This window comes from Megascapheus bottae, chromosome 1 (assembly GCF_031878675.1).
Source record: "Megascapheus bottae isolate mThoBot1 chromosome 1, mThoBot2.hap1, whole genome shotgun sequence".
NCBI lineage: Eukaryota > Metazoa > Chordata > Mammalia > Rodentia > Geomyidae > Megascapheus > Megascapheus bottae.
Genome location: NC_143509.1, coordinates 28,629,517 through 28,641,533, shown reverse-complemented (window position 1 = coordinate 28,641,533; position 12,017 = coordinate 28,629,517). Strand labels below are relative to the sequence as shown.

The following is a 12,017-nucleotide window of genomic DNA, read 5'->3' as shown; positions in this document are numbered from 1 at the left end:
GCCTGAGTGGGCGTGCTGAGGCGAGGTGGTGAGCGCCCCCCTTTTCCCTAGCGGAGAAGCCGCCCCCGAAGCCCCGTGGGAGGAAGCCAAAGCCCGAGCGGCCACCGTCCAGCTCCAGCAGCGACAGGTAGGTGGCAGGCTGGGCGGGGCGTGGTCAGCGGCGGTGGGCGGGGCCTGCGCTCGGGGGCGGGGCTGAGCTGGGGCGGCCTCCCTGCAGCGATAGCGATGAAGTGGACCGCATCAGCGAGTGGAAGCGAAGGGATGAGGAGAGGCGGAGGGAGCTGGAGGCCAGGCGGCGGCGGGAACAGGAGGAGGAGCTGCGGCGCTTGCGGGAACAGGAGAAGGAGGAAAAGGAGAGGCGGCGAGAGCGGGCCGAGCGCGGGGACGCCGAATGTGCAGGCAGCGCGGGCAGCAGTGCTGACGAGCTCAGGGATGAGGAGGAGCCCGGCAAGAAGCGTGGCCGCAAGGGCCGGGGCCGCGGTCCCCCGTCCTCCTCCGACTCGGAGCCTGAGGCTGAGCTGGACCGAGAGGTGGGCACTCGGCAGGGCCTGGTGGGTGGCCCATCCCAAACCACGAGGGATGTCGGACACCCAGGCTGTGGAGGGGCAGCCGCGCCCTACTCCTGTTTGCTTTAGTGATTGTTAGGATAAGGTCTCATTCTTTTTGTCCTGGACTGCAGTCCACCTGCCTTCACTTCCTACATACCTGCAATCTTAGGCCTGGGCCCTTCCCCTGACCCATTTTCCATTTTAGAAAAGGTCCACCTCGAAAGCTTCAGTTGTGGGGCCCAGAACGTGGCCTAGTGCTTGCCTAGCATGCATGAAGCCCTGGGTTCCATTTCTCCATTCCACATATACAGAAAAATCCAGAAGTGGTGCTGTGGCTCAAGTGGTAGTGCACTAGCCTTGAGAAAGCCCAAGGACAGTGCCCAGGCCCTGAGTTCAAGCCCCAGGACTGGCCCTCCCAAAAAAGCTACAGTGATGGTGTTTAAGTGAGGAGCTGAGCACAGTGTTCAGTGAGAGCATATGAGCAAGGATTCTAAGACGTGGAGTAGTATATGCAAAGGTCCTGTTGCAAGGTGGAGCCTGATGTGTTAGAGAAGCAGTGAAGGAGTCCATGTGGCTAGAACATGGAGAGGGGGCAGGGAGGGGACAGGGCAGGTCCTGCAGAGCCCTGTGGGCTGTGGGGAAGACTTGGGTTTTGACCTTAAGAGAGGTAGGAACTGTGAACAACTGTGGGCAGAGGAGGGAGAGACTGGACCCCCATGCCCACAGGTGCCCTCTAGTGGTGGGGGGGGACAAGTGCAGGGTCAGCGTGGCTCAGTCCTGGTTGAAGGTGGGTGGCAGGCTCCCTCTTTTGCAGGAGAGGGCCCATCAAGCTCCCCTCCCTGTGTCAGTGGCATTCTGGTCAGGATCCAGAGTCTCTGGACCAGGCCTGCGCTGGGAAGGGCCAGGCAGCAGGACTGTCCTCTTCTCTCCATATCACTCCTTTGCTGTGAAAGGGGAACCAGCTCGTGGCCGTCCAGCCCAGGGCTGTAGGACAGCTGCCCCTCTGTTGTTTGGAGTCTGGTACTCAAGACCCTATGTTCCTGCTGCTATAGGGAAGGAAACCCGGGAAGAAATCCCAGCCACAAGGCTCAGAGCCCACAAAGAAGCCCAGCCAGAAGGAAAAGAGGGGCCGGCCGGAGGACAAGTCCCGAGCTAGGTCAGTGCCACACTGGAGTGTGTTATCCTCGGACAGGCCCGCAGCCCCGGAATCAGGTTCTAGGACAGCCCAGTGCTGCTTCATGAGAACCAGGGTTGCTGTGGTTGACAGGAGGCCCGGGTTCACCTCTGTCGGTTCCAGGGCTCAGCTGCGGGTTGGGGGGAGCCTGGGACTCCCTGGGTTCTGGTGACCAGGGGCCTATGTGGGATCACCTTCCCACAGGCCTGGAAAGGTGGAGCGAACCCGGAAGCAGTCTGAAGGGCTCCAGCTGGACCGGAAGGTGGAAAAGAAGAAAGGTGAGGGCCCCGGGGCGGGGCATACCAGGCCAGGCCAGTGCCCTCTGTCTCAAGAGAGCCCCAACCGGCTCCACAGAACCACAGGGGTCATGGAATGTGCAGGGGGGGCTGAGTGCTCCGTGGCCTGGGTCTACAGTCCCCACTTAGGTCTGATGGTGTCTCTTCTGGTCCAGAACCTTCCGTGGAGGAGAAGCTCCAGAAGCTGCACAGTGAGATCAAGTTTGCGCTGAAAGTTGACAATCCGGTAAGATGTCCCTCAGGGCCATGAAGGCTCAGCCCCCTCCTGTGCAGGGTCCTCCAGGGAGCTCTCAGGACCTCCCTGAAGGCCTGAGTGGGGCTGTGGGGCTCAGGGCTCAGCCTCCCCTACAGCGTGGGATCCCCACCATTCCGTACCCCCAGCCTTAGCCCTCCCGTCCCCCAGGATGTGCAGAGGTGTCTGAATGCATTGGACGAGTTGGGGACCCTGCAAGTGACTTCCCAGATCCTGCAAAAGAACACCGATGTGGTGGCCACACTCAAAAAGGTAGGTGAGGACAGGCGGGGAGAGGCCCTTACAGGGCCGTGGCCGGGGACTAGCCCTGGGGGGGGCGAGAGCCAACCAGCCACCGTGGCTGAGTGTGCGGCGCTGTGGGCAGATTCGCCGGTACAAAGCCAACAAGGACGTGATGGAAAAGGCGGCGGAGGTGTACACGCGGCTCAAGTCGAGGGTCCTGGGGCCCAAGATGGAGGCGATCCAGAAAGCGAATAAGACGGGTGCTGAGAAGGAGAAGGCGGAGGAGCTGCTGAGTGGGGAGGAGGCCCCCAAGGAGAAGGCTGAGGAGGAGGCGGCCACGGGTGAGGACTGCACAGCAGGGCCTCCTCCTGTGTGTGTCCCTTGGGTCAGGACGTTCTGGTAGCCTTCTTCCGGGCTGGCCCTGCAGACCTGGCTTCCAGGAGCCTGTCACACGCTCGGGAGCCTGCGTGTGCTGAAGGCCACGTGGGGGAGATGCTCAGCAAGGCAGAGCTTCAGGGCCGTGGCCTCGGGTGGGCAGTGAGAGTAGGTTGGGGACTGCTGGGCGGGGAAGGTCAGGGAATGACCCCAACTCCTCCATGTCCCCCAGATCTCCCGCCCCCCGTGAACGGCGATGCCACGTCGCAGAAGGGGGAGAGCGTGGTGGACAAGGAGGAGGACGGACAGGACTCCGAGGAGGGCCCGAGGTGCGGCTCTGAAGACGTGCACAGCGAGTGAGTCCACGGGTCCCACGAGCACCGTGCTGTGGCGCACATCCTCCCCACTCACAGCCACAGACCCAGGCCCGCGCGGCAGGCCGTGGTCACCCCAGGGGCCATCACCTGGGTCTCCTCTGGGTCTTGAGGTCTCTGCTGGAAGGAGGGGCGGGGGCAGCACCGGCGCAGGTGCCAGCGGGCCGGACCCCACTTCCTCTCACACCTGCCCTGCTCTGGATGGCCTGGAGCTGGCTGAGCCATCCTCACAACCACCCCCCTCTTTCGCTGTGCCCCACCAGCAGCCTGCGGGAAGGCCCCGACCCGGACAGGCCTGGGGGCGAGCGGCAGGAGCGTGAGCGGGCACGACTGGACTCAGGGTCCCCAGACGAGGAGAGCTGAGCTCGGCCTGCGGCTGCCACCCCTCCCCCTCCCCACCCGAGCAGAGACCTTCCAGGGGACTGCTGTGCTGTTCGTTTGTATCTGTCCCCTCGGGGGGTTTCTGCCTAATTTCTGTGATTTCTGACTGACATGAAATGACTATAAAGGGTTTTCTAATGAAAAGAGATCCCTTTTATTAGCTCGGTTTACTGATGGCAGAGGGGTGCAGTGTGCACACCCCCAGAGGCCCGTGTGGGGCAGGGTCCTGCCAGTGGCCCCTGGGTGCGGCACGGGGTTGATGACAAGATGGCTGTGGCTGGTGGCACGTGTGTTGCTCTCTGGTGCTGTGTGTGGCGTGAAGCTGGGAAAGGAGAGGCTTGGGGAGGCCCCCACATACCCTTTCATGGCCAATGCCTGCTACTCCCTCCCTCCTCAAGGCCCCCACCCTCGCTGGCCCATTCCCACCTCTGCAGACCCTGGGCTGGGGAGGAAGCCCAGCCTCTGCTTCACCTCTCCCAGCCCTCACCGTGGTTCAGCTCCATCCCATGGGGGTTGTGGTGGTTTTCCTGTCACCTCAAGCCAGATCCCTGCAAAGACTGAACCCACATGGAACATTCCGGTGCACAGGATGTTGTAATGAACTTGCCGTGTGCTGACCAGGGCCCGGCCAGCCTTCCCACATTGTAGAGGTGTCGGTGGCTGATGGCCACAGGAAGGGGCCCATGGAGGCTGAAGAGGGATCCCCGTGTGAGTGGAGCCCCTAAGTGTGCTTGCAACAGGGCCTGGTGTGGCGGCTGGGCAGGCACTCGTCCCTGGCCCGTCTGGACCTGCAGGGGCCTTGGGGAAGCACAGCCGGGTTGGGGGACACAGTGGACCGGCCTTGGTCTGCAGGTGCCTACAGCTGCTGCCCATGGGGGGACATGGCGAAGGGCCCCACAAGCCAGCTGAGCGAGGGGCTGTGCTGCAGGCCTTCCAGCTGCGCCTCCAGCACCTCCCATGTGTGGCTCACGCCCTCGCGGCTCTGCGCCAGGCGCTCGGCCGGCAGCTCCATGACTGATTCCGCAGAGGACACGAGGCTGTAGAGCTCACACAGACTGTGGCGGGCACGGCCCAGCTGCCGCTGGGGCTCGGGCAGGCCCCGCAGGCTGCAGGCCAGGCCGCTGTAGGCTGCGTGCAGCTGGCGGAGGAGGGCACAGACCCTAGACAGAGCCTTGGTGCCTGGTGCCTGTGGAACAAGGAGTCGGGTGAGCAGGGGAAGGAAGGGGAGGACAGGGGGAAGGCAGGGGAGGGGCTCCACACCTCTTGGGTCCCCACCATGGGGCTGGTTCCCAGGTCCCCACACTGCTGCTCCCCTGGAGCCTGCACCACGGCCTCCACCTAGAAGGATGGAACGAGAGTCAGCAGGATGAGGTGGCCTCTGGCAGGGAGTAAGAGCACACAGAGCACTGGGCCTGGAGCTCACGCTGTGCTCTGTCCCATGGTCTCCTAGGAAGGGACCAGAGGTGGACATACCATGAGTGGCAAGGCCATAGTCCAGAGGATGTGTGTGTGTCACAAGGGGAGGGGCTCCTGCCATGGGGCTGGTGGAGACCAGAGCCCAGGCCACCCCAGAGAACTTGCCCCAGGGAGGAACAGGACAATGGGAGGGGGGCCATGCAGGCCAGGGGCCTGTCCTCCGGGAGCTGCTGAGTCACCCTCAGGGTCCTGAGTACTGGCATTCATGTATTAGGATTCCTTCCGGGCTGGACCCACCAGTGGCTCTCAGGCTGACCGGCCTGCGCCTTGGCCACTTCTGGCTCTGCACCCCTGGCTCTCTAGGTGGGTATATGCTGACTAGAGCACGGACAAAGGCAGGGGATGAGGCAGCAGTGTCCTCACCATGTGGAAGGCGTCGTGCAGCTGGGCCAAGGCGTCCCTGGCCTGGAACTGGCTGTGTTGAACGTGGCTCAGGCTGTGCTCGAGAGCCCGCTGGCGGAAGCCAGGGGCCAGGTCACCAAGATGGATGAAATAGCTATCCTGGTCAGTCGAGAGCACCTTTGGCCCAGGCTCTGAGGCCTCCAGCTGGGCTAGAAGAAAGATGGCAAGCCTCATTCCAGGAAACCTCATGCCTGCCCATGGGTTTGACCCAGAGCCCAGGCAGTGCCCGCCCTGCCGCCACCCCCTCACCTTGCTCTTGGGCACTCATAGGGCGGAAGAGCTGCCCCATCCCCTCCAGCTCATTGGGGATACTGAGGACACTGGCAGAGCCCACAGGGCCTTCCTCCAGGCTAGGGGCCGTGCCCTGGCCACATGTAAGCCTGGCAGATACAGCAGGGCCTCCCGAGGCAGGCGGCATGTCTACCCCTTGTGTTGCCATGAGCTTGCTGCTGGCTCCACTGGCCAGGCTGAGTTGGGCTGTACCAACTCCAGTGTGGATGACACCCATGACTGCGTCTCCTGCCTCTGAGAACAGGGTGGATGCGACGGCATTGCTGCCAGCCAGCATGGCATTGCTGGTATCCAGGCTACCCTGGAGGACACCTTCAGCCACTTGGGTGCCACTGGTATCTCCACTGCGGACTGTGTCTTTGGCACCCAGGGCCATGTTCTGGGTTGTGCTGAGGCTGGACTGTGCAGTGCCTTTTGCCACATTCACAACCCCTGTGAGCCCGGTCACCACTGTGTCCTTAGTTCCGGTCAGCACGGTCTTCCCGGTGTCCACGCCAGCCTGCACGGCGCTCTTGGCTACGTTTGTGGCCCCTGTGAGCCCTGTGGACACTGTATTTTTGGTGCCTGTGAGGACAGCTTTTGAAGTGTCCAGGCCAGTCTGCACTGTCCCTTTGGCCACATTCACAGCCCCTGTGAGCCCGGTGGCCACTGTATCCTTTGTTCCAGTCAGAACAGTCTTGCTGGTGTCCACGCCAGCCTGCATGGCGCTCTTGGCCACATTCATGGCCCCTGTAAGCCCTGTAGACAATGTATTTTTGGTGCCCGTGAGGACAGCTTTCGAGGTGTCCAGGCCGGCCTGCACTGTCCCTTTGGCCATGTTCAGAGCTCCTGAGAGCCCAGGGGCCACTGTATTCTTGGTGCTGGTCAGCACAGCCTTTGTGGTGTCCAGGCCTGTCTGCGCTGTCCCCTTGGCCACATTCACAGCCTCTGCGAGCCCCAAGGCCACTGTATTTTTGGTGCCTGTGAGGACAGCTTTCGAAGTGTCTAGGCCTCCCTGGACAGCACCTTTGGCCACATTGATGGCACCAGTGACCCCACTGCTGACCGTGTCCTTTGTTCCGGTCAGCACGGTCTTGCTGGTATCCACACCAGCCTGCACGGCGCTCTTGGCCACTTTCATGGCCCCTGAAAGCCCGGTGGACACTGTGTCCTTGGTGCCCATGACCACAGACCTGGTGGTGTCCAGGCCGGTCTGCACTGTCCCCTTGGCCACGTTGATGGCACTGGTGACCCCACTGCTGACTGTGTCCTTGGTTCCAGACAACGCAGTCTTACCAGTGTCCACGCCAGCCTGCACGGTGCTCTTGGCCACGTTTGTGGCCCCTGTGAGCCCGGGGATCACCGTGTCCTTTGTTCCAATCAGCACAGTCTTGCTGGTGTCCACACCAGCCTGCATGGCACTCTTGGCCATGTTTGTAGCCCCCATGAGGCCTGTGGACACTGTATTTTTTGTGCCTGTGAGGACAGTTTTTGAGGTGTCCAGGCCAGCCTGCACAGTCCCTTTGGCCATGTTTGCAGCCCCTGTGAGGCCTGTGGCCACTGTGTCCTTCGTTCCGGTCAGCACAGTCTTGCTGGTGTCCACGCCAGCCTGCACGGCGCTCTTGGCCACATTAACAGCTCCTGTGAGCCCCGTGGACACGGTGTTTTTGGCGCCTGTGAGGACAGCCTTTGAAGTGTCCAGTCCTGTCTGGACTGTCCCTTTGGCCACATTGATGGCCCCGGTGATCCCACTGCTGACTGTGTCCTTTGTTCCTGTCAGCATGGTCTTGCTGCTGTCCACGCCAGCCTGCATGGCGCTCTTGGCCACATTCATGGCCCCTGTAAGCCCAGTGGCCACTGTGGTTTTGGTGCCTGTGAGGACAGTTTTTGATGTGTCCAGGCCAGTCTGCACTGCACCCTTGGCCACGTTCGCAGCCCCTGTGAACCCCGTGGACACTGTATTTTTGGTGCCTGTGAGGACAGCTCTTGATGTGTCCAGACCGGCCTGGACTGTCCCTTTGGCCATGTTCAGAGCTCCTGTGAGCCCGGTGGCCATTGTGTCCTTAGTTCCGGTCAGCATGGTCTTTCCAGTGTCCACGCCAGCTTGCACAGCGCTCTTGGCCACATTCGCAGCCCCTGTGAGCCCTGTGGACACTGTATTTTTGGTGCCTGTGAGGACAGCTTTTGAAGTGTCCAGGCCGGCCTGCGCTGTCCCTTTGACCATGTTCAGAGCTCCTGAGAGCCCAGGGGCCACTGTATTCTTGGTGCTGGTCAGCATGGTCTTTGTGGTGTCCAGGCCTGTCTGCGCTGTCCCTTTGGCCACATTCACAGCCCCTGCGAGCCCCGTGGCCACTGTGTCCTTTGTTCCGGTCAGCACGGTCTTGCTGGTGTCCACGCCAGCCTGCACAGCACTCTTGACCACATTCACAGCCCCTGTGAGTCCTGTGGCCACTGTGTCCTTGGTGCCTGTGAGGACAGCTTTCGAGGTGTCCAGGCCGGTCTGCACTGTCCCCTTAGCCATATTTGCAGCCCCTGTGAGCCCCATGGCCACTGTGTCCTTTGTTCCAGTCAGCACGGTCTTGCTGGTGTCCACGCCAGCCTGCATGGCGCTCTTGGCCACATTGACAGCTCCCGTGAGCCCCGTGGCCACTGTGTCCTTGGTGCCTGTGAGGACAGCTTTGGAGGTGTCCAGGCCGGTCTGCACTGTCCCCTTAGCCATATTTGCAGCCCCTGTGAGCCCCGTGGCCACTGTGTCCTTCGTTCCGGTCAGCACTGTCTTGCTGGTGTCCACGCCAGCCTGCATGGCGCTCTTGGCCACGTTCACAGCTCCCGTGATCCCCGTGGCCACTGTGTCCTTCGTTCCAGTCAGCACCGTCTTGCTGGTGTCCATGCCAGCCTGCATGGCGCTCTTGGCCACGTTCACAGCTCCTGTGAGCCCCGTGGCCACTGTGTCCTTGGTGCCTGTGAGGACAGTTTTCGAGGTGTCCAGGCCGGTCTGCACTGTCCCCTTAGCCATATTTGCAGCCCCTGTGAGCCCCGTGGCCACTGTGTCCTTTGTTCCGGTCAGCACCGTCTTGCTGGTGTCCACGCCAGCCTGCATGGCGCTCTTGGCCACGTTCGCAGCCCCTGTGAGCCCCGTGGCCACTGTGTCCTTGGTGCCTATGAGGACAGCTTTCGAGGTGTCCAGCCCCCCTTGCACCACCTCTTTGGCCATGCCCACTGCTCCCATGACCCCTTCATTTGCTGCATCCTTGGTGCTGGCAAGAGCTGACCGTGTGGTGTCCAGGCTGCCCTGGACCACACCCTTGGCCGCATCCACCATGCTGGTGATCCCAGAGGAGAGGGTGTCCTTGGTCTGCTTCATCATGGAGCCCACCTGGTCCTTGGTCCCTGCGGTCAGCTGAGGAGGAAGGAGGGCCGTCAGTAGGAAGTAGAGGCTTCAGGGCCTGACACCCGTCTCCCACAGGCCCAGCCCCACGGGGCCTGACTCCCACTCAGCTGAGCACCATGTGACTGCCCACTCACCACAGGCCCTGGCATCCAGGATACCACATTCTTAGTTGGCATCCCAGCTGCCCAAATGCCCCTCTTCCTGGCCTGCGGCTTAAACTCCTGGCCTGAACTCTTTGGATCAAGGCTGGCTGAGAGCATGCCCTGCCCACTAAGCCAGACCTACTAAGGAAATCATGCCCACACTACCAGTGCCAAGGCCCCAGCCATGGAAGTGCTGGTTTTCTTTTTTCTTTTTTTGTCAGTTGTGGGGCCTGAACTCAGGGCCTGGGTGCCACTTCCCATTTTCTGGTGGCTAACTGGAACTGGTCTCTTGGTGGGCTGGGAATATGACTTAGTGGTAGAGTGCTGGCCTCACATGCATGATGCCCTGGGGCTTGAACTCTGGGCCTGGATGCTGTCCCTGAGCTCTTCAGCTCAAAGATACTCTCACTGCCCTACCCCTGGAGCCACAGCACCACTTCTGGGTTTCTAGTGGTTGATTAGAGATAAGAGTACTTTAGTGCCTAGGTTGGCTTTGAACTGCGATCCTCAGATCTCAGCCCAGGAGCAGAGTTTAAGCCCCACAAGTGGCAAAATAAATAAATAAAACAAGCTGGCTCAAAACCCCGGGAACAAGAATGCAGAATTTCTGGACACCAGTAGCTTACAGCTATAAACCTTCTCAGGAGGTTGAGATCTGAGATCATGGTTCCAAGCAGCTAGACATTTTTTTCCAGTCCTGGGGCTTGAACTCAGGGCCCGGGCACTGTCTTTAGATACTTGTTTACTGAGGAGTGGGACCCAGGGCTTCATGCATGTGAGGCAATCACTCTACCACTGGGCCACATTCCCAGCCCCAAGAGCCGCTTATCACCAATTAACCACCAGAAAATGGGAAGTGGCACCAAGGCCCTGAGTTCAAGCCCCACAACTGACAGAAAAAAAGCATTTCCATGGCTGGGGTCTTGGCACTAGTGGTGTGGGCGTAATTTCCTTAATAGGTATGGCTTAGTGGGCAGGGCATGCATAGCTCAAGGCCAGGAACACTGCTCCGAGTTCAAACCCCACCCCCTACACAAAAGAGCTCCTTGAAGAGGAGAATGAGCTGGAATACGGTAGCTACTGAGTGCCAGCAGAGAGACAGGGTGTGGCCCCTGAGAGGTGCTTTGATTTGAGCCAGGGCAGTCTGCTGGAGTGGCTCAGTCATTGGTGCTCAGGATGGAGTGGGGTTCAGGCAATCCCGTCCATCCTGTCAGCTCTTTGTCACCTGGTGGTGGCCCTCAGCTGTCTGCGTGGCCAGACTCACCCAGAGCCACAGCCCACACTGCTCAGGTAGGTGTGTGGTGTGTGGCCACTGTGTGTCTCGGGTGGGTGTCTCAGCGTCTTGGTACTTCTAGACTGTGACACTCTCTCTGCCTTTCTCCCAGGCTGACTTGGTGCGGGGACTTTGGAGCTTGTGCCCATTTCCCAGGTGTGCAATCGGAGGCCCAGAGAGAAGCAGAAGCCACCAAGTCTCCCAGAGGCAAAGATGGGCCGTGTGCCACCATGCATGGCTGCCTGCCCTCCCACTGTCCACCCTCCTTCCGCCGTGCCCTCCTCCCACCGCGCCCACCTCTCACCTCATCCGCAGGTCCCCGCAGCACCTCTCTTCCCCCAGCCGCCTGCTCTGGCTCCAAGGCCGCTGTGAGGACATGGGCTGGTTAGGGAAGGCCCAGCTGCCCCAGGCCCGTTGCATAATTGCCTGGAATGTCCCAGCCACCCTGCCAGGGACAGCAGAAGGTGGCACCCCACGGCCACCCGCCAGGCTCAGCTCATTCCAACCCCACTGGGGTTTCTTCCCCTTATTTCCCTCGGGGCCCTGGGTGTGCACCCAGGCTCCTGCAGGGCTGGCAGAGCCTGGGGTGGGTGAGGCAGAGTGAGTGGGTCGGCTCTGCATGTCCCTAAGTGAAGTCAGCTGCCTGTGGCTCTGGGCCAGCTCGGGGCCCAACCACCCCGGGGCCTTCCTCAGTGGCCGCTCCTGCACATCCTGGGCCTGGCCTGTCCCCACCAGCTCCTGGGTGACCCCCAGGCACCAGGCATGCCACCCCCTGATGGATTCGGATGTGTTCTATGTGGCTAGGGTCCCAGGTATCCCACAAGAGACGGGGGTGGTGCAGAGAGTAGGGGAGACTCTGCTAGCCTCAAGCCTCTACTTTAACCGGCCCTGCCAATCCCTTGCTGCCTCAGTTTCCCCCTTGGGCACTGCCCTGCCATGATGGATGAGACCTCCTAAGCATGTGGTGGTCCGTTCCTGAGTCCTGCCACCCCAAGGACCCCATCCCCATGGCTCTGTCCACTCACCCTTGGCCTGAGGTGGCGTGGCCTTGGGGTCGGCGGGTGGCCGGGCTTCCTTTGGGGGGCCATGGGCACCGGTCACCAGGTTCCGGGCAGCACTGAAGCCAGGCAGGGACCCAAAGAAGCTGCTCAATCTCTGTGGGGCAGAGGCCTCATGAGCAGAGCTGGGGCTCCCCTGTGCCCTGCAGCCTCTGGCTCCCCTGATTTCTCCCCCTCCTTACCTTGCCCTTTGATTTGGGGGGACCCCGACTCCCTTCCTCCGAAGCAGACATAGTACCGATCTCAGGGACTGGAAGAGGTGGGGCAGAAAAGATGGGGGCACCCCCACAGCCTCCTTCCACTGCACCCCTAGGCCTATCACACACCTGGGGTCGGGGTTCCCTCTGTGGAGGCCTGGTGGCTGGCAGCTGTCTCTGCGCT

The 12,017-nt window shown here is 61.3% G+C and overlaps 2 protein-coding genes across 2 annotated transcripts in view; one reads left to right on the top strand and one right to left on the bottom strand.

Moving 5' to 3' along the window:
- Hdgfl2 (HDGF like 2) overlaps positions 1 to 3,767 on the top strand; it is a 23,557-nt gene extending 19,790 nt beyond the window's left edge. The window contains exons 10-18 of the mRNA XM_090340783.1: positions 52 to 127; positions 218 to 530; positions 1,601 to 1,704; positions 1,927 to 2,000; positions 2,174 to 2,244; positions 2,422 to 2,523; positions 2,636 to 2,834; positions 3,101 to 3,224; positions 3,506 to 3,767. Of these exons, the coding sequence (XP_090196909.1) occupies positions 52 to 127; positions 218 to 530; positions 1,601 to 1,704; positions 1,927 to 2,000; positions 2,174 to 2,244; positions 2,422 to 2,523; positions 2,636 to 2,834; positions 3,101 to 3,224; positions 3,506 to 3,605 (1,163 nt within the window). The 3' untranslated portion in view covers positions 3,606 to 3,767. The remainder of the gene's footprint in view (positions 1 to 51; positions 128 to 217; positions 531 to 1,600; positions 1,705 to 1,926; positions 2,001 to 2,173; positions 2,245 to 2,421; positions 2,524 to 2,635; positions 2,835 to 3,100; positions 3,225 to 3,505) is intronic.
- Plin4 (perilipin 4) lies at positions 3,754 to 12,017 on the bottom strand. Its single transcript, XM_090340769.1, has 7 exons — positions 11,819 to 12,017; positions 11,604 to 11,733; positions 10,883 to 10,944; positions 5,751 to 9,171; positions 5,463 to 5,650; positions 4,884 to 4,961; positions 3,754 to 4,809 (listed from the first exon to the last, which is right to left on the bottom strand). The coding sequence occupies exons 1-7, from the start codon at positions 11,867 to 11,869 to the stop codon at positions 4,480 to 4,482; spliced, it is 4,260 nt and encodes a 1,419-aa protein (XP_090196895.1). The 5' UTR covers positions 11,870 to 12,017; the 3' UTR covers positions 3,754 to 4,479.